The 21523-nt window shown below is 33.9% G+C and overlaps 1 protein-coding gene across 16 annotated transcripts in view; it reads right to left on the bottom strand.

Annotated features, from left to right (window-relative positions):
- The window catches only part of Ca-alpha1T (Ca[2+]-channel protein alpha[[1]] subunit T), a 448394-nt gene that overhangs the window by 77007 nt on the left and 349864 nt on the right, over positions 1-21523 (bottom strand). For all 16 annotated transcript variants that reach the window (XM_076189508.1, XM_076189521.1, XM_076189510.1 and 13 more), the window contains 2 exons: positions 6528-6658; positions 5578-5727 (listed from right to left, as the gene is read on the bottom strand). In XM_076189508.1, the coding sequence (XP_076045623.1) occupies positions 5578-5727; positions 6528-6658 (281 nt within the window). The remainder of the gene's footprint in view (positions 1-5577; positions 5728-6527; positions 6659-21523) is intronic.

The following is a 21523-nucleotide window of genomic DNA, read 5'->3' as shown; positions in this document are numbered from 1 at the left end:
TAAAAAAAAAAATTGATGCTAAAAGATACAAAGACGGGTCACCACGAGCATAGCTCCCTTCCCGTACAATAAAACTAGGTAAATACACACTGTCGTAAGCAGTCGAAGAGGAAGGAGGTGTCAACAGCTAGCTCTGAGCTCTGAATTAGTGCTTTGTTACTATAACAGGAAAAACACCTTGTCATTTTCGGGGTGAAACAATATGTTTTTGTGGGACTGGCAAGGTATGAATCCAGTCCAGTTCTTGGATTAATAGTTTTAGCACAAAATGGAAAGTAGCAAAGAATAATTAAGGATTAATGAATCAACCAAGAGAGGATTGGATGTATTCAGAATTGAGTCCCCATTGGGAGTTAAAAAAAAAAAAAAAGTCTAAATGATACTCCAAAGACAATTAGCAGGTATGTCAAAGAGGGTTTATTCTCAGGATTTCGGAGGCAAGGGGAAATAATAGATAAAACCTTGGACACTGATAGAGATATTAGGATTAGCAGAGCAATAAGGAATTGAGAAATTAGCAACTTAGCAGATGAATTGATTGATTTAAAATTAGACCATAAGGCTTTACAACTAGAGGTATTCAACTTATGTACAACTAATGAGGTGATACTAAGACAATTAAACGAGCTAAAAAGTGAACTAAGTGTGATAAAAAGAGAAAATGAAAGAAAGGAAAATGAGGTTAGAAATACAAATGAAGAACTGAAGAAAGAGGTTAAAGAACAATTGCAAGCAGTAACTGAAAAGATGGAAGAATGAAAGAGAGTGATCTGAATGAAATAAAAGATCAATGGAAAAGGGAATGTGAAGATCAAAAACTCTCATTCAAGGAAATAGTATAGTAGCAGGTAGAAGAGAATGCAAAGGAAACAGTGATCAAGGTGATCAAAGAAAAGGAAAATTGGGTGAGAGATATAGTGGACAAAAAGAAATGCATTGTGGTTTACGGTATCAGTGGAAAACACAATGTACACAAATACATACATACATATACCAAGGCTTTTTCCCCCTTACAAGGGAGGTAGCCAAAAAGGAAAAGGCATAACATCATTCCCACCCATTCCATCCCTGAATACACTCCACACCCCTCCACCCTCCCTCTTATCTTAGCACCTCCTGGATGACGGGTCATCCTTGCACCTTGTCCACTGCCCTGGGTCAGAAGCAGTGTTGCAAGACACAGCACATCCACAGCAAGGCCGCTTCATTAAATTGGCGACCCCACTCTCCGTCCCCCCATGCATAAAAGGAGAAGACGGGGAGAAATCCCTTTGGGCTGCATCAAATTTTGCTCACACATACTACCTCACCCCCCATCCCCCCACCCATTCCACCTCATGCATCACAACATCATCCATATACAACCATTCTCCATTCACCCCTGTCTTCTGTCCTCTCCTGTCCTTCCTCAACAGACATTCCCCTCTTCCCCAAAGCCCCCTTCATCCCATCCATCCACCTCATTCTAGGACGTCCCCTCATGTTCACTCCCTCCACATCTGCCTTCCATACCTCTTTTACTAGTCTTTCTTCACTCATTCTTTCCATGTGTCCAAACCATCCTAATACTCTTTCATCAACCCTATCTCCCAACTCGCTTTCCACCCCCGTTCTTCTCCTCACCTCCTCATTTCTCACTCTATCTAGCCTAGTAACCCCCATCATACTTCTCAGACACCTCATCTCAAACATATTCAAACTCCTTCTCTCTTCCTCTCTTGTGTTCCATGTTTCTGCCCCAAACAGTGCTGTTGGTACAATCACTCCTTCATACAGTCTCCTCTTAGCATCCATTCCCAAATGTCTATTCCTCATTACACTCTTCAATCCACCAAGGCATTTACTCGCTTCTCTCAATCTACATTCTACCTCCATCTTCACTCCACCTTTTCCTGCCACATTTGCACCCAAGTATCTAAAACTATCCACTTCCTCCAGTCGCTCTCCCTTAATGCTCACTTCCAGTCTACTGCCACTTTCACCCCTTGTACATCTCATCACCTTACTTTTACCCACATTTATCTTTAGCTTTCTTCTATCACATACTCTCCCAAACTCTGTCACCAACTTCCTCAGTCCCTCCTCCGATCCTGCCACAAGCGCAGTGTCGTCAGCAAACAACAGCTGGCTCACCTCCCACTTTTCTCCATTTCTTTAACCATCTCCAATCCCTGACCCACTACCCTTGCATTTACCTCTCGAACTACCCCATCCATGTATAAGTTGAACAGCCAGGGCGACATAACGCATCCTTGACGAAGTCCCACCTTTACCTCGAACCACTCACTCTCTCCATTTCTAATCCTGCCACAAGCTCTACTACTCTCATAAAAACTCTTGACAGCTCCTAGAAGCTTTCCTCCTATCCCATATATCTGCATAACCTCCCACAGAGCCTTTCTGTCTACCCTATTGTAAGCCTTTTCCAGATCCATAAAAGCCCAAAAAACATCCTTCCCCTTTCCTATAGCTTTCTCACATATCTGTCTTACCACAAAGATCCGATCTACACAACCCCTACACAAATACCACAGAGAAAAAGAAGAGAAAGAAATTGCAAAGGAGATACTAAAAGCAGTTCAAGACAAGGGACAAAATCTAGATAAGGAAATCAATGACGTACACAGAATGGGTACATACTCAAAAGAAAAAAAAACACAGACCAATGAAAATCAAACTAAAAACTCAAATGATAGCAGAAGAAATACTATCAAAAGCAGCAAAACTAGCAGTGAAAATACAAAAATGTGTGGATAAAAGAGGAAATGAATGAAGAGGAAATAGAGAAAGATAGGGAAATGAGAAATGAAACCAAGGGAAAAACCCAGAAAAGAACGGAGACGGAAAAAAATTAGTCTTTATATTTTGGGGGGGGGAGTGCTGGATCTGAGACCGAGAAAATTATACACCAGAAAAATGGAAACATAAACCAAAAAAAAAAGAAGAAAAGAAAAAATTAAAGGTGGCATATATAAATATGGATGAGGTGATTAGTGGAGTTCCACAAGGAACAGTTTTGGCCCTAATAATGTTTGCTATATATATTAATGATATGGATAAAGGAATTGAAAGTTATATGAGTTTCTTTGCAGATTATGCAAAATTGTTGAAAAAAAGTGAACACTGTAGAAGATTGTGAGTCGCTGCAGAGTGATCTCAATAAAGTATGGGAATGGAGTAGGAAGTGGAAGATGGAGTTCAATATTAAGAAGTGTAGTATAATGGAATTTAGAAGAAGCAAAACAAGAATAGTGGGATCATATAAATTGGGAGAGGAAGAAATTAAAAAAGTAAAAAATGAGAAGGACCTGGGAGTCATTATTATGAATAATATGTCCCCTGAGAAACATATAAACAAAATTTTTGGAGAAACTTATAATTCAATAAGAACAATCAAAGTGGCATTTACATACCTGGACGAATAAATGGTGAAGAAAATACTAGTCACTTTGATAAGACCAAGATTGAAGTATGCAGCGACGACGTGGTCACCAAGTACAAAAAAATGTAAAACAAAACTTGATAGAATACAAAGAACAATTACGAAATTGGCACCAACACTCTCAGAACTGTCATATGAGGAAATACTGGCAAAACTTGAGCTACAGATATTAGAGCAAAGAAGTGAGAGAGAAGACTTGACAACTATTTATAGAATCATGAAAGGCATAGAAACTATTGATAGAGAGGATATAATAAAATGGGATAGTAGAGATACAAGAGGACAGGGAAAGAAAATCAAGAAAGACAGTTATAGAAGAGAACTGAAAAAGAACAGCTTTCCCCACAGGGTAATAGACATTTGGAACAAGTTAGATGAAAATGTGGTGTGTGCAAAAACAATACATGAATTTAAAAACAGCCTAGATAAAACGAGATATAAAGACGGGACACCATGAGTATAGCTCCCTTTCCTGTAAAATACAACTAGGTAAATACACACACACACACATGAAAGTTATATGAGCTTCTTTGCAGATGATGCAAAACTATTAAAGAAAGTAAACACAGAAGAAGATTGTGAATCACTACAGAGTGATCTAAATAAAGTATAGGAATGGAGTAAGAAGTGGAAGATGGAGTTCAATACTAAAAAGTGTAGTATAATGGAATTTGAAAAAAGCAAAAACAGAATAACAGGATCATATAAATTGGGAGAAGAAAGTATAAAAAAAGGTTGAAAATGAGAAGGACCTGGGAGTCATTGTTATGAATAATATGTCACCTGAGAAACAAATAAATAAGATTTTTGGTGAAACTTATAATTTAATAAGAACAATCAAAGTGGCATTTACATACCTGGATGAAGAAATGGTGAAGAAAATACTAATCACTCTGATAAGACCAAGATTGGAATATGCAGCAACGATGTGGTCACCAAGTACAAAAATATGTATAAAAAAATTGAAAGAATACAAAGAGCAATTACAAAATTGGCACCAACACTCTCAAAACTATCATATGAAGAGAGACTAGCAAAACTTGATCTACAGACACTACAGCAAAGAAGAGAGAGAGGAGATTTGATAACTATTTACAGAATCATGAAAGGCATAGAAATTATTGATAGAGAGGATCTAATAAAATGGGATGATAGAAATACAAGAGGACACGGAAAGAAAATCAAGAAAGACAGCTATAGAAGAGATCTGAAAAAGAACAGCTTTCCTCACCGAGTAATAGACAGTTGGAACAAGTTAGATGAGAAAGTAGTGTGTGTGCAAAAACAATACATGAATTTGGTGACCCGTTTTTGTATCTCGCAAGATCAAATTTGTTCTTAAATTGTTGTATTGTGTTTGCACACACTATTTCTTCATCCAAATTGTTCCATATATCTATCACTCTGTGTGGGAAGCTGTTCTTTTTCAGGTCTCTCCTATAGTTATCCTTTTTGAGTGTCATTGCATGTCCTCTTGTTTTTCCTCTGTCCCGCTTTAATAAGTCCTCTCTATCAAGGCATTCTTTTCCTTTCATAATTCTGTAGATAGTTATTAGGTCCCCTCATTCTCTTCTTTGTTCCAGGGTTGGCAATTCCAGTTTGGCCAGTCTTTGTTCATATGTCAGGAACAAGGAAAATGAGCGGAGAAGGATGGTGGGATGAAAAAATGAAGGTGCTAGTGGAAGAAAAGAAGCATGCATCATCACACAACCTCCTATTTTTCCTCTTCTGTCCCTTCTCCATGTTATGTTTCTCATCTCCCATCTGAACATCAGTATTTCCATTGACTTTAGTTTTGACAAATTACATCATGGCTCGTCCTCTCTCCTTTACATTACCATTTATTTCTATTTTTTCTAATATCAGTCCATCTATATTGTTTAGGCCATTTCTAATCCTTCTAATTCTTTCTCCTCTGGATCTTTATCTTAGGGGAACTACTACTTCATTTTCTGATCTAGCACACATTTTTGGACAATGAAATATTGAACAAATTAATAAAGAAAATAACAAATGAATAAACAAATAAATGACAATATGAGCTTTAAAACAGAATATCTTACAATCATCTACTATAGAAAAGGTTAAGACATTTAAATGACATGACAAAGTAAATTCAAATGCTCTATACTCACCTAATCTTCCAAAGAGTTCAACCCCAAGAGCTGCAAAAATGAAGAAAAGGAGGAAGAAGAGAAGACCAAGGTTGCCAACTTGTGGAAGGGCTTGCATAACTGTATCCAGTAATGCGCGGATTCCCTTAGCCATCTTCAACAGTTTTAGCACTGTGACATGAAAAAAGGAAAATTATGAGTAATATATTAAACTGTAGTCCTTCTATCTGTTTAAACAAATAGATAGAAATAGGAGAATTGGCTTATAAAATTAAAATCAACTGAATATACAATATTTTGGATATACAGTAAATGAAAAACAAATACTTAGGGTTAAGTACATATTTCGAACTATAATAACACTATAAATGACATATCATTTGCATTTTATTTCTTGTGGGGCCCTACCTCTTACTCTAAAATTTATCATACCTAGCTTCAAATACATGTATGGGATCACTAGGGAGTATTTCTGGTACAGGAAGTTAAAAATGTAGGAAATGTGATTATATAGCTAAGAGTGTGAGGGGTAAAATTCCATGGGAGTAAATTCAAAAGAGTGTGATGACTAAAATATTTTCAGGTTTTTGTGTCTCTATTCCCCTTTCATTATAGGATTGATACATCATAACACAAAAATTAATTAGCGCCTCATGTTTCACAGAATAGAAACACAACCCTAAACTGGCTGGCAATAGTCCTTCAACTCTCCCACAGATTTCTCTGCAAAGAAACATTGGACAATTGTCTGTGTTGTATTTAGCTAATTGTATTTATGAAACTGTAGTATACAGGAAAGTAGCAATGCTTGTGGGGCCCTACCTCTTACTCTAAAAATTATCATAACTAGCTTCAAATACATGTATGGTTTTATATATTACTGAATCAGCAACTTATATTGAAAATTGTAAATCTATACTGTGGCCAAGTGATGTGTCAAATTAGGCATGAAAATAAAAATCAGGATTTACCTCTTGCAATCCTAAGGACTCGCATGACTCGAATGATAGTAGGGTTGATGGGAATGAGATCACTCTTCATTTCTTCCAAGATAATACCCACCACGGACAAGATGACAATGATCACATCCAGCTGATTCCACCTGTATTGTCACAGAACAATATAAGTATCCAAGGTACTTACATCTACTAGTTTATTTAAATTTCAAATACACCATTATTTAAATTTTATCAATACCAATTCAAATTCTACTGTAGTCAATGTGAAATCTTAGGAACAATAGAAATGAAAGATCAGAAAAGTAGTTTATATTTTATCTGGCTAATGAGTAAATAAATCATGTTAATAATAAAACAAATGTATTGTATTACATTAAATGTGACTTTCTATGAAAAAATTGCCATGCATTAATCAGGTATATGTATTTTGACCTGGGGTGTCCAAAACACATGAAAAATAGATACCATTTAAATTAAATGAATGAAGGTAGAAAAATTAAAAACTACTTTTCAGTAATAAGTTATGATTTCCATCATATTTAATAATTCAGCAAAATCATTGTTCATAAAATATTTCCATAAAAATTAGTATAGTATCAAACAAAATGGTATTGTATTAAAAAGTATCATGCAATATGAGAATTGTGAATTTCTTTTATAAATTAATAAAGCATCATGCAAGAGCAGACATGCTTGTAAATGTGCTGACCATGTTAGTAAATGCAGTTATCAAAAGTACTTCATCCTATACTTTCTTCAGAGAATATTATGACTTGGTGTACCAGTTTCCATACAAAACATATGTATCTATGTACACCCACACAATACATGTATATATATATACATATATATATGTGTATATATATATATATATATATATATATATATATATATATATATATATATATATATATATATATATATATATATATATATATATATATATACATTTTACCTAAGTATAGGCATATGCATGTATTTACCTAATTTTTTTTTCTAATTGTAGTATACAGGTAAGGAGCAATGCTCATTGGGTCCCATCTCCCATTGTCTAATTTTTCATCCTACCTAGCCACAAATTCTGTATGTGTGTACACATACAAATATAAATCTGTTGTCCAAGTTTCTCTTACAGGAGAACCATGGCTCTCAGGAAATCAGCAAGAGCCACTAGATTGGCGCACAAGCACTCAAGGGAGAGATATTGTGTTCTTGTCTGGGTAAGGCTAGGACAGGTAAATGTAGGATGAGGTGTTTCAAATCTTCTGCTTGGTCATTGAATCTAAGGAAGTTTTCTTCTATGGTCAGAATTATTATTTGTAGGTATTGTGTTTATGCTGGATGGTGGCTTGGTTACAATTGTGCTAGTGTGGTTTTTGTTTGAAGTGAGAAGGACTTTTCTGTATGGCTGACATCTAGAGGAATTTGGAGAATGCATGAGTTTTGTGTATGCTTTGTTGTAGATATCATCTGAGCAATTGTATGAAAGGGGTAAATGTTAACAAAAATATCAGGAAAACACCATGGCAGAATGAAACCTTTACTCCAGGTACAAAAGTTTGCTTATTAGAGCTTTATCAAGTAGCTATATAGACATAGTTAACAAATTCTGAGTATACTGTAATCCCTGGAGGGATGGTGGGAGGAAGCTGATATGCTACACTTGTCCATTTTGTGGGCTTAAATTTGGCAAGAGAAGACAGAGGGCACTTGTCCACCTTGCTGGAGGATGAAGGCAAAGGATTTGAGAAGAAGAAAAAGAAGAAGAAAGTGAGGGGAAGGGGAATTCTTCATCTGACACAGAGTGGGTAAATGTCTTCTGTCTGCTCTGGCTACATTCCTCCCTGTCCCTTGAAAGATTACATTATTTATATTCATCTGTTGACTATGTTTATGTACTTGATAAAGCTCTAACAAGCAAAACATTGCATTGTGCAATTAATGAATCTTGTACTGGCTTTTATGTAGATCATTATTTCCCATCCCCTATGACTACTATTTTAAACAGAGAACTTCTTAAACTATCACATACTTTAAAGTGTTTAAGAAATGCCGAAACATGAAAACCAAAGGTACTACAAACCAATGTGTGCCAAAAGAATGTTTATTTCATTATGATTGAAATAAACACACATCTTTCCATGTTTATTTTATTTTTACTGATGGTTTATCCTGCTGCAAGTTATTGTTTTAAACAAAATATTTGACACCTCTCAGCAAGTTTTCCCATAATCCCACCACCATTTGTTGCTGGCATCATGTTCCAATTTCACCAACAAACAATAATGTTAATTCACATGTGTCTGTCTTTCTACTATTATTGTGCTTGAATGATCAGCATGGTTCCCAAGTACGTCTGTAATACCCCAAATCAATATAACCCTTCTGATATGGCAATAAAATTTTAATGTAACTTAAAAGAGGAGTGAGCTATGGTGCAGTTGGCCACCAGTATGATGAATGAAGCAAGTAATCATGGTATAAACTGTGGTAGCTGCAATAGCAATGGAGATGTTAATGTGTTTGCAGTAATACCAACAAAGACACTCTTCTTAATCTAAATGATGAATTAAGAAGATAAAACCAGCACTACCACAATAACACCATTGCTACATAAACCATAGCAGCTGGAAAATTATATAAAATTAGTTAATTAAACATGAGGGGCATCAGTAGTAAGCATGAACCAACACACATTATTTCAAAGATGCATATGGCAGTTCTGTCATGACAGTGATAATATCTCGTACTAAAATAAAAGACCTTTTAATGCAGTGTTTTCTAGTACCTTCAGATTTCAAGCCTTAATATTCCTTAAACTATATTTGAAATTGTGAAATACTTTAAGAAATTTCTCTGTTGAAAATAGAATTAAGGAAAGAAAAGGGTGACCTACACAAATATTAGTATGAGCAATCATTCAATCTGTTGTCCCATACCTCTTCTGTAGGAAACCCATGGCTACCAGGTAACTAGTAATGACCACTGGGCAGGCCTACATATCCCTCAGGGAAGAAACACTGTGATACTGTCTAGGGATTGCTGGTGTGGGGTGTGTTCAGTGACTTCTGAGTGGTGGTTGCATCTAATGTGTAAACACATATAGTATTGTGAATCCCATGATTCACTAGTTATATATATTGTATCTAGAACAAAGCATGTGCATGACTTGTGAGCACAATCTCTACAATAAATTATTCAAGTTTCATTTACTGGAAACCTACAGTATTACAGCAGTGACTGTCAACAGTCCTCTGGCCCCATGGGAAGAAATGTTGGACTATTATTATACTTGAATGTTGGACTGGTATCTGTGCTTAATTAATGTGAGCCTGCTCCTATTTCACCATTTTTTAGTAGTAGGAGGACAGCAGTCATCAACTGTTAGCTCTCCTTATGTGAAAAGGTGAAGGGAATATTATACATTTAAAATTGACAGAGACATGTCAGCCTTACAGTGTAGAAGTGATGTTGATAGATTCTGAAGATACATAGCATGGATATATGGATATATGGATATATATATATATATATATATATATATATATATATATATATATACATATATATACATATATATCCCTGCCAGCATAAACTAGTGGCCCAATATATATATATATATATATATATATATATATATATATATATATATATATATATATATATATATATATATATATATATATATATATATGCATTATTTGTACATATGTATTTGGTATGGTAAGTTCACAAAAGTATCTGGGAGGACGATAAGGACACTACCACACAGATATAAAAGATCTGGATCAATATGTAAAAGATGAGTGCAGAAACCAAACAGCAAAGATCAGACAGAGAAAAGCATCCATTAATTGGCATAGTGTCAATGGAAAAGACAGCAGTATATCATGTAATAAATGAAAGCAAGCATAGTTTTGCAATTTTGTGAAAAAGGAAAACCATAATTCAAACATCAATAAACAAAATTAACTCTTTAATTCTGATGGAAATACAAATGCAGAAATAGTAAGAAGGGATGAAGAAATGTAAGGATCACTAAAATATTTATACTATATAATTAGAAGTCTAAGCACATATCCAAACATTAAATGTACAGTGAAATTACATTAAAGCAAATATTGTAGAAAAAATAATAACTGTAAACATAATGAGGATTATGTTAGATGGAGAAAAAGAAAAAAAGAAAGAAAAAATATAAAAAGAAGTTATATAGAAAGTTCTTCACAAACTTTAATATGGTGATAATCTAAGATGAATAAATTAGTTGCACTGAGTTTCACTGATTGGAAATCTATAATATAATCAATAGTGGTTAACAAAAGTCCTTGAGCCCTCTTATAAATCTCTTGGGGAAGAAATATTGGACTGCTGTCCATGTAATATTATTATTGAACTGCTTCTATGCCACTGGCTTATAATAGCAAGAGGATGGAAAAAGTAACTAGTTGTCAGCTCTCTTTAAGTGAAAAGGAGAAAATATAGTTGAACTTGACAGCGATCTTGGGCCTGGTGCAGAGACCAATCACCAGGCTCTTTGGGTCTGTACCTCCGGATAAGAATGAAGGTGTTGATGGATTTTGAAGAAGGGTGGCAAGAAGATGATACTCTTAATCTATTTTACTGGGCCACCACTTGCAGGTATCTGTCCTGGGTTCTCAATAATATAACACTAATATAGGCAAGGAGGTATCAAGAGTAACACAAAATTATTTTGTTCAACTCTTGGATTTCAACAAAAATTAGATTCACATTCTGAGATAAGTCTTCAAAACTTGAGAGACAACCCCAACAGATTTTACCAGCTTCATGGGTTAATGACAGATACCTACATAGTCTTTCATGATTGACAGAAAAGTTGCCCATTTTCAAAACCTGTCAATCCACTCATCTCCATCAGGAGATGCCCTGAGGGTTTGATATTTGGTTTCTGGACTGGGATCAAGATCTCTTTCTATGAACTTGAATTACATTTCTTACACTTTTTCCACACATGAGCTGACAACCAACAAATGTTTCCTTCTTCTCCACTCCTCTCAGCTGGTGACATAGAGTGATTGATGACTGGAACAAACTAAATGGAGAAACAGTGAGTGCCAAAACTATACACAATTTTATGAATAAACTGGATGCAGAGAGATACGAAAATGGGTCACTACGAGCATAGCTCTCATCCCGTAAAATACAACTAGGTAAATACATTAATCAACCATAGACAACAATCTAAAGTTTGTTTCCATTGAGATATGTGGGAAATTCTGAGGACCATTGCCAGCCACTATATGGCTATGGGCTTCCAACTAGTGAAACTCAAAGCAACAATTAATTAGAATGAATTTACCAGCTTCATCCTCTTCCTGGACTTTACCAATAATGTAGTTTCCTGAATCTTCCACTAAACACTCCAATATAGATATAATCAAGTTCTTTTCATTCTGTGCACTTCTTTATAGAATATTTTCCCTATTTTTTGTTTCATCCATCATCACACATCATGTAATAATTGTTTCATGATATAAATAACCTCTTTAACAAATTGTTTCTCTCCTGTGAACCCAATGTGTGAAATGTGTTCTTCACAAGCAGCTTAGTTTAGATCACTGCTCTCATATCTTAAGTTGTCACCACCCAATTCTTTCTCATAAAATGTAGAAAAAAATATTCCTTCTCTCCTTCATACACAATTCTTTTGTTTATTATTTTTTCTAGTCTTCTTCATATAATCTGAATCCACTTAATACCCAATTTGATATTTCATCAGTTCCTGAAGACTTCTCTGTTTCCAGTCTTTCTAACAATCTAAGCACTTCTTCCATTCTCAATTTTATGTCATTCATAATGTTTACATTCTCTCCATTCTTTTTTCTCTCATACTCTTCATCCCTGAAAGTTTTTATTCATTATTTTTGTCTGTGTTTCTTGGATCCTCATATATAACTCTTTTAACTTTCAATCTGGATATTCCTAATCTGTGTTTCAGTTTACCATTTACAATTTTTTTTAAGTAGTTTTGGTTTGTCTTTGATTTGTCAACTACATCCTTTTCAAAGTTCTTTTCTTCTTCTCTCCATATTCTTGAATATTCATATCTCTTTTGTATTCATTGACATTTTTTCCTTTTAGTCACCTCACCTAAGCTTTGTCCTTTTTTTTTTTTGCCTGTGTACATGTTCTATTAAATAATTGTATGTGTGTAGTTACCGAATTCTAATATACAGGTAAGGAGCAATGCACACTGGGTCCCATCTTTTACTCTCCAATTTATCATATCTTTCCTAACAGTTCCAACGTACTTGTATTCTATATCATTGATTTCCAATAATTATATCTAGCTTTGAATTCATATATTGTTCCAGCTTGGGTTATGCCTTGTAAGCTATTCCAAGTATTTATGCATACATATGGAAACTGTACTTCTTCACATACTTTAGACATTCAGTCTTTAATTTGTTCTCATGACCTCCTAAAACTCTCCTATCATTTATGTATGTATTTACCTAGTTGTATTTTACCTAATTGTAATATACAGGAAAGAAGCACTGCTCACTGGGTCCTGTATGTGTGAGTAAATAAGACCAATGAAATTATGAAAGAAAGAAAAGAAAAAGTAAAAATTAAAGAATTGGTCTATCTGATGTGAGAAAGTCTGAATTTTTAACAATGCAGGGAACAATACGGCATGAAAAAATAGGAGAGCATGAGGAAGACAAGGTACCTTGAAAGATGACGAGAATGTATGTACAAAATAATGAAGAAAACATTATACCAACAAACATAAAAATAATACAAAATCATGCACCATATACATAAGTATGTATATCATAAAGATACATGGAAGTGAAACATGAGAAATGAATAAATTTTTACAAGATAACAGACATATATAGCTCATATAATGGTGTCATGTACACACACACACACACATACAGACATTATATATATATATATATATATATATATATATATATCATATATAGACATACATATATATACATATATATATATATATATATATATATATATATATATATATATATATATATATATACTGTATATGCAATCTAAGAATGTGTGTTCACAAATGCATGAGTAACCACCAGGAAAAATAAGCTAACAAACCAGTGCTTTCATATAATTTACATCTTCAGTGCTAATACAAAGAAGGAATTATATAATTCCTTCTTTGTATTAGCACTGAAGATGTAATTATACGAAAGCGCTGTTTCGTTAGTTTATTTTTCCTGGTGGTTACTTATGCATGCATATATATATATATATATATATATATATATATATATATATATATATATATATATATATATATATATATATATATACATATATATATATATATATTATATATGTATACATATATATATATATAATATATATATATATATTATATACTGGTATATATATATATGAAGGTGGAAAAAGAAGTCACGGGTCTAGTTCCGAGTTACTGAGTTTATTCCTGACGGTTTCGCTCTATGCTTCTTCAGAAGAAGCATAGAGCGAAACCGGTCAGGAATAAACTCAGTAACTCGGAACTAGACCCGTGACTTCTTTTTCCACCTTCATCAACTTGTCATAATGTACCAACATATATATATATATATATATATATATATATATATATGTATATATATATATATATATATATATATATATATGTATATATAAATATATATGTATATCTGTATACATATATATATATATATATGTATTATATATGTATACCTATATATATATATGTATTATATATGTATACCTATATATATATATACACATATCTATATATCTATATATATATATATATATATACATACCGATATATATATATGTATATATATATATATGTATATATATTTATATATATATGTATATATATATATATATGTATATATATATATATATATATATATATATACATACATATACATATATATACATATATATATGTATATATATATATAGCTAGATATATATATATATATATATATATATATATATGTATATATGTATATACATATATGTATATCACTGGTGAGAAATGTGGTAACACATTTGTAAATCATAACTAACACCACAGTTGGATGAGAATATTTGAGTAAGCAAAACTACATATTTTGATTGCTAATTGAAGAGGATTGCAGTTAGCAATTGAAATATTTAGTTTTGCTTACTCAACTCTTTCTTTTGTCCGATTGTGGTGTTAGTTGTGATATGTATATATATATATATATATATATATATATATATATATATATATATATATATATATATATATATATATATATATATATACATACATGCATATATACTCTAAACATACTCCCCATATACTCATTTTCACAACCTTTTATAATCCTTTAACTCCCCACCTCAGTTGTGAAGGAAACAAGAGAGGAACCCAATTCAAACAGGCAAGAAGAAATATAACCTACACATAGACAAAATGAACAAAATATATACAACACAGAAATGCCACAAACAACTCAAACAACAGTAAAGGACTACTGCCCTATAAATGTTATCAGAATATTACTTGCACAAGAGAAGAAAGAATTGTGCATGTGCATACAACTGATGACCACATAAGAGAAAGAGCAAACATAGGATAACAATAAGAGGGTATAAGAATCTTAGCCACACTTAAATGCATGTATATATTTTCTATTTACTAGGAAAGGCAAGGCGACTACAAACACAATGTGGAATGGATAGAATATACTGCTGATGAAGATGGATTGTATAAACAATCAGAAAGGAAAGGAGAATACAGATATGCATAGGAAAAAAAGTTGGGGATGTTAATCCAATGGAAATGTGAGGATAATGTGTAGCTGATTAGGATGTGTGTCCAGGGAATACCTATACTTTGAATATGATGTGTGGAGTGAGTGCAAGTTCTACTGAGAACAGTAGAGAACTAATTACAAAAAGTAGGACTGCATCTTGCATAAAACATAAAGAAGAAGGGATGGAAAATTACATTACATAAGACATGAAGATGACAGCAAGTACAGCAACAGGACAAGATTTTCCTCTGAATTACATGATGGTTACAATAATATATACTTCTGGGGGAAATGCTTATAGCTCTTATGCCATTGTCTACTCTGAGAAATGAATGATGTATCTCAATTTTGAAAGTAAGGAAAAGTAAAACAAAGAGAACATGATGAATAGATGACATACAAAATATATCTGGTAGCTTACACAAAAATTGCTGAACATGAAATTATGTTAAAAAAAAAAGAGAGAAATGAGATGTCCCTGTTATAAATAAAGGAACTTTAACAAATAATCTAAGAGTAAGAGACATGTTTTGAAGTATATCACTGAGTAATGTATGGAAAATACTAGAACCACACAAAATGGAATATGAATGGGTATATACTAAGAGACTAGAACTAAAAGTTATAATATATGACATGAGGGAAAACACATAATAAAGGAAAAGAGAATGACATTGTATGGCATATCAGACAGGTCATTAGAAAATATAATCACATTAATTATGGGAGGAACTGAATAGGCTAACACAAAAGTTAAGAAGAGAAATGACTGTATATCTGCCATTCTAGATGTTACATATACTATGTTAATGGTTGTTTCATTAAAACATGTACTGTAATTCAAAATGGATACAGAAGCATTCATAGTTATAGTTTGATCAAATTGAATAATTCAGAGATAATAGTCTTCAAGGGCAGTAGAAGTAAATGTTATGAGAGTAATTTGGGATTAACTTGATAATGACATTGTATGGCATATCAGACAGCTCATTAGAAAATATAATCACATTAATTATGGGAGGAACTGAATAGGCTAACACAAAAGTTAAGAGGAGAAATGACTGCATATCTGCCATTCTAGATGTTACATATACTATGTTAATGGTTGTTTCATTAAAACATGTACTGTAATTCAAAATGGATATAGAAGCATTCATAGTTATAATTTGATCAAATTGAATAATTCAGAGATAATAGTCTTTAAGGGCAGTAGTAGTAAAGGTTATGAGAGTAATTTGGGATTAACTTGATAATGACATTTTGCTCATTCAACCAACCTGAAACTACTACCGATGTCACCAGTGCATCAAGAAATCAAAAACATAATTTTTCAGTTACTGCACCATACACAGATTTATTCAGAGGGAATTAGGATTACTTACTGTTATTAAATATGGAAATCTTATAACAAATATTGTACTATTCAAACAGTGTTACAAAATCACTAAACACAAATTATTTATCATTCATTATAGAAATATTTTCTCTTGAAAATGAAGAGAACAAAGGTGGAATGCTGAGTAAAATTTAGTAACACCCTGAAGGAATTCTGTTACTGCAAAGAAATTAAATTTTTCACACAACCCTCAGGCAACCTCAAAATCACTATCTAGTCATATCACTTGGCTACAGAATGAACTTATTATATATTCATCTCTGAAAATTCATGTGCAATATGGAGGTCTGCTACCTTGAAAAATATTTGGTGTCCTATCATGCTATAAGCTATAATAGTCCTATATATAGTCCTATAAGATATCATGCCAAACTTGGCTATCTTAATTTTTGGTCCTACCATTCACAAGCTGCCAATATTTCCTGATTCTACTGCTTTTCATAGTCTTTCACATTTCTCAGCAACAAAGGTGAGATCTAAAATAGTGAACAAACTTATTTTCTTTATATGTATATTTGCCTAAGCTATATGCCTTTCACAGTAATCCATTTTTGCTTTCTCTCAGTACTCCATAATACTTCTGTCATTTCCTAAAACATTATGGATGAAATCCATATGAACAGGAACCAATAATGGGTACCTGCTAATAGTAGTTCTGCTAGATGGATGACAAAGATAATCATCTCCCTGCTACCCATTTTAAAAATTTGTCAACTTCCGTACCTCCATTTGGAGGTACAGCCCTGATGGGCTGGCACTTGGTCTTTGAACTAGGCCCAATATTTCCTACAAATTAAACTGTATTTCCTCTACCTTCTCACATAAGGAGAATTGAAACCATGCTACTGCTCCTCCACCTTCTACTACTTTCAGCCACTGACTCAGAAGCAGTCCCACACCAAAACAAAGAGACAACAATCTAAAGATTCTTCCCAGAGATATCTATAGGAGGGCTCAAGGACCATTGCCAGCCCAAGTTAGGCTGTGGGTTCCTGGTCAGGAAAATTCAAGGTAAGACATTACTATAATGCCCAGTTATAAGAGAACAAGAACCACTGGAAGCTAAGTGACGTCTTCAACAATGTGTTGACACCAATCTTACCATATGTATCTGAGTTTTATGTAAACAGCAGTAGCAGTAGAAGCAGGTTTTACTCAGATCAAAGGAAGCCCTCTTTTTTAGATGGTTAGGACATTTGTATTGTGTGCATTCTTGCCTAAAGTGACCTTGATAGTGAAGTGGTCTGAGAGGAGGCCATGCATAATTTCCCATGTTATGTTTGGGAGGAGATTGAGCACAGTATGACAAGGGATACTTGTTGGTTATGTTGAAGAGGCCATCTTTACCTAATTGTATTTATCTAATTGTAGTATACAGGAAAGGAGGAATGCTCATTGGGTCCCATCTCCTACTTTCCAATTTATCATATCTAGCCTCAAGTTCATGTATATACAGTTCCAATTTGGTTTATATCCTTAATTTCCAACTATCATATTTAGATTAGAGATATTGTCTCTATGTCACAACTGCCTGATATTGAATTGAATATCAAAAGGTGAGAATTAAATACAATTTAAAGCTGCATTAACATGGCAAAGGAAACAGGGACTGGAAGTGAAGCGTTTATTCCTGACATTTTGTCTATTGAATTTTTCAAAGGAATGAGCATACTAGATACGTGCAGAGTTTATGTACATACTTTGCAGCTCAAGGGGGTATGCGAGCGTAAAACCCTGTGTTCTGATTGGTCCGATGAGACAGCCAATTGTGAAGCGCTATACTCGCCGAGGATTTAGCCCAGGTGAAGCTCCCAGCCTTACTGTTGATGTTGGGACGAGTAGTGATGTAAGCAGCTTCTGTGGATTTCCTGGTCTTCTTATCCATACCTTTGTGTAATACCTCAGCTCGGTTCCATTGTGGGAGGCGCCCAGATTCGTCTACATGCAAGGGATCTTATAAACAATGCTGTCCTCACTCCCCCTCATCTTGGTTCCGCGAAACCAAGATGAGGTGGAGTGAGGACAGCGTCGTTTATAAGATCCAATGCACATCATGCGATAAAGCATATTATGGAGAGACGAAGAGGGGGTTTAACACAAGGATCAGGGAACACAAGGCCGACCTCCATCACCATAGGCTCACCAACGCAATGCTGGTGCATGTAGATGAATCTGAGCACCTCCCACAATGGAACCGAGCCGAGGTATTACACAAAGGTATGATAAGAAGACCAGGAAATCCATAGAAGCTGCTTACATCACTACTCATCCCAACATCAACAGTAAGGCTGGGAGCTTCACCTGGGCTAAATCCTCAGCGAGTATAGCGCCTCACAATTGGCTGTCTCAGCGGGCCAATCAGAACACAGGGTTCTACGTTCGCATACCCCCTTGAGCCGCAGAGCATGTATATAAACTTTGCACGTATCCAGTATGCTCATTCCTTTGAAAAAGTCAATAGGCTCTTATGATTTTTGCATCCTCTGCATAGTTTGTTGTTCCTTCCATCATGTCATTGACACAGACAAGAAACTTTACTGGTGGAAGCACTGAACCTTGTGGAACTTCATTCGTTACTGCTCTCTATCTTGACATCTTATACTTCACTACTGCTCTCATGTATCTTCCCTTAATCAAATATTTTGTCCATTCTAGTAGTTTGCCTCACAATTTTCCAACGTGTTTCAATTTCCACATAACTCGACTGAGGTACATTTTCAAACCCATTTTGTAGGCCAAGGTACATGCAGTCCACCCATCCCTCTCTCTCATGCAGCACATCTATAACTCTTGAGTAAAACCTTAAAAGTTCTGATACACATGACTGTCCAGATCTGAAACCAACACATCAAATACATTCAATCACCTGAATGTATGGAAACTCATCCCCCCATTCACTTCTAATACGTGACCTGGCTTCCAATCCCTTTGTAGTCTTTGCTAACCCCCCTTTCCCCTCCTGATCCCCGCTTCCTCTACCCCAAACACTAACCCCAATGCCCACTTACAGCTAAAAATAGGTCTGAGATGATGTGCCACGAGTTCAATTTGTTAGTCCTCATTTAAAAAATTCTCATATTTCACAGTACTTAGGAACTTGTATTTTGGAACCCTCTCCTCTTCCTAAATGTCCAACCTAAATGATAAGTTCTTATCACCTTGGCAAAGAGACATATATGTTAGAAGTCACAACCATGGATTCATAATCAGAGAATGCCGTGTTTCACAGGCTGGGCAGACTAGCTCTTTGGCATTACTTTCAACACAGCCCTACCCTACAACAGGTCAACTGCTACTTCATTCCTTATCCCCCTTTTAGTCTTCTATTTAACCTTGATATTAGAACTGTGATTTATATTAGCATTCAGAATTTACTTTCACAGTGGTCCTACCCTACAACAGGTCTGTATATATTACCCAGTGTGTTCTATGAAATTGGCTCAGTACTCACCACACATACACTTATAAGGGGTGATATCTTATTTGGTTTTGTAAAGTATGTTATGGGAGATGCAGTGTGGCCATTAACTGGACTCTGATGGTCTAGGGATATATTAAGTAGAATTACTGAAAGATGTAAACACACATATATATATATATATATATATATATTTATATATATATATATATATATATATATATATATATATATATATATATATATAATATATTATATATATTTATATATATATATAATTATATATACATATATATATATGTATATATACAAATATATATATATATATATATATATATATATATATATATATATATATATATATATATATATATATATATATATACACATATGTCTTTGTATCTGGAAATGGCCAGCAGATTAGCTGGGGTAAGATGCTCATACATACCTCCCCAAGACTATTGTTTCACTTTGATCTATGCTACCTTTTTATTTGCTTAGTCAAATATAATAAGTAAGGTTAAACACCTTGAGATCTCATAAGAATAATCATAAGTCAAGAAGTGAACCATATTTAGTCTTATAGCATCAGTATTGTATTTAAAAACAAATTATGCTAATAAATAAATGAATAAAGTGATTATTTGCCAGCATCATTAAAATACTCTTGTATATTTTTTTCTGTTTCTTTTTTGTAAGATCCCCCTTGACACTACAATGGTGAACAGCACCACACTTGTGGCAAAAGCACCACACAAATACTGGATGGGCAAAATATCACATAAAATCTGAGTTTAAACTCCATATAATACTTATATGAGTGTCACATGACTAATATCATGACCAGCATCTACACATATCTGTATGTAGAGTTTATAAAACTATTACACACAAATAAAGATTAACTTCAGAGTATTTATATAACATTAAAATTATTAAGAATCTATTTAAGATTATTTTTATGGTATATGTGTATCACCTGTACTACTAAATGTAAGTAACTCAAAATCAAAGCTATTGAAGTTGTCAATACAAAATGCACAAATATCCTGATAACTAATAAAATCATCTTAGTTGCTTCCAAGCCCAATTCTGAATAAACAATGTTCAATATGTGTGTGTGACTGTATACAGTGGAGCCTCAGTTTTCCAAAATCAGAGTATACAAAATGTTCAATTATGTGTGTAGTCTTGCATTTTCATTCAAAATGCAATTATGTAAAAGAAAGAAGAGAGAAGGAGATACAAAGAGAGAGACTAGATTTGTTGGTGAGGAAGCCAATTCTACTAGCCCATCATCTGTAGAAGATGCTATATAATCTGTTGGGTGGTGTGCATGGACGAATCCATGACATAATCCATTGGTCATTATCCCACATACAAAATCCCACCT

This window comes from Oratosquilla oratoria, chromosome 8, assembly GCF_046742065.1.
Source record: "Oratosquilla oratoria isolate Oo_2021 chromosome 8, ASM4674206v1, whole genome shotgun sequence".
NCBI classification, from domain to species: Eukaryota; Metazoa; Arthropoda; class Malacostraca; order Stomatopoda; family Squillidae; genus Oratosquilla; species Oratosquilla oratoria.
This window is presented reverse-complemented; position numbering and strand designations above follow the sequence as displayed.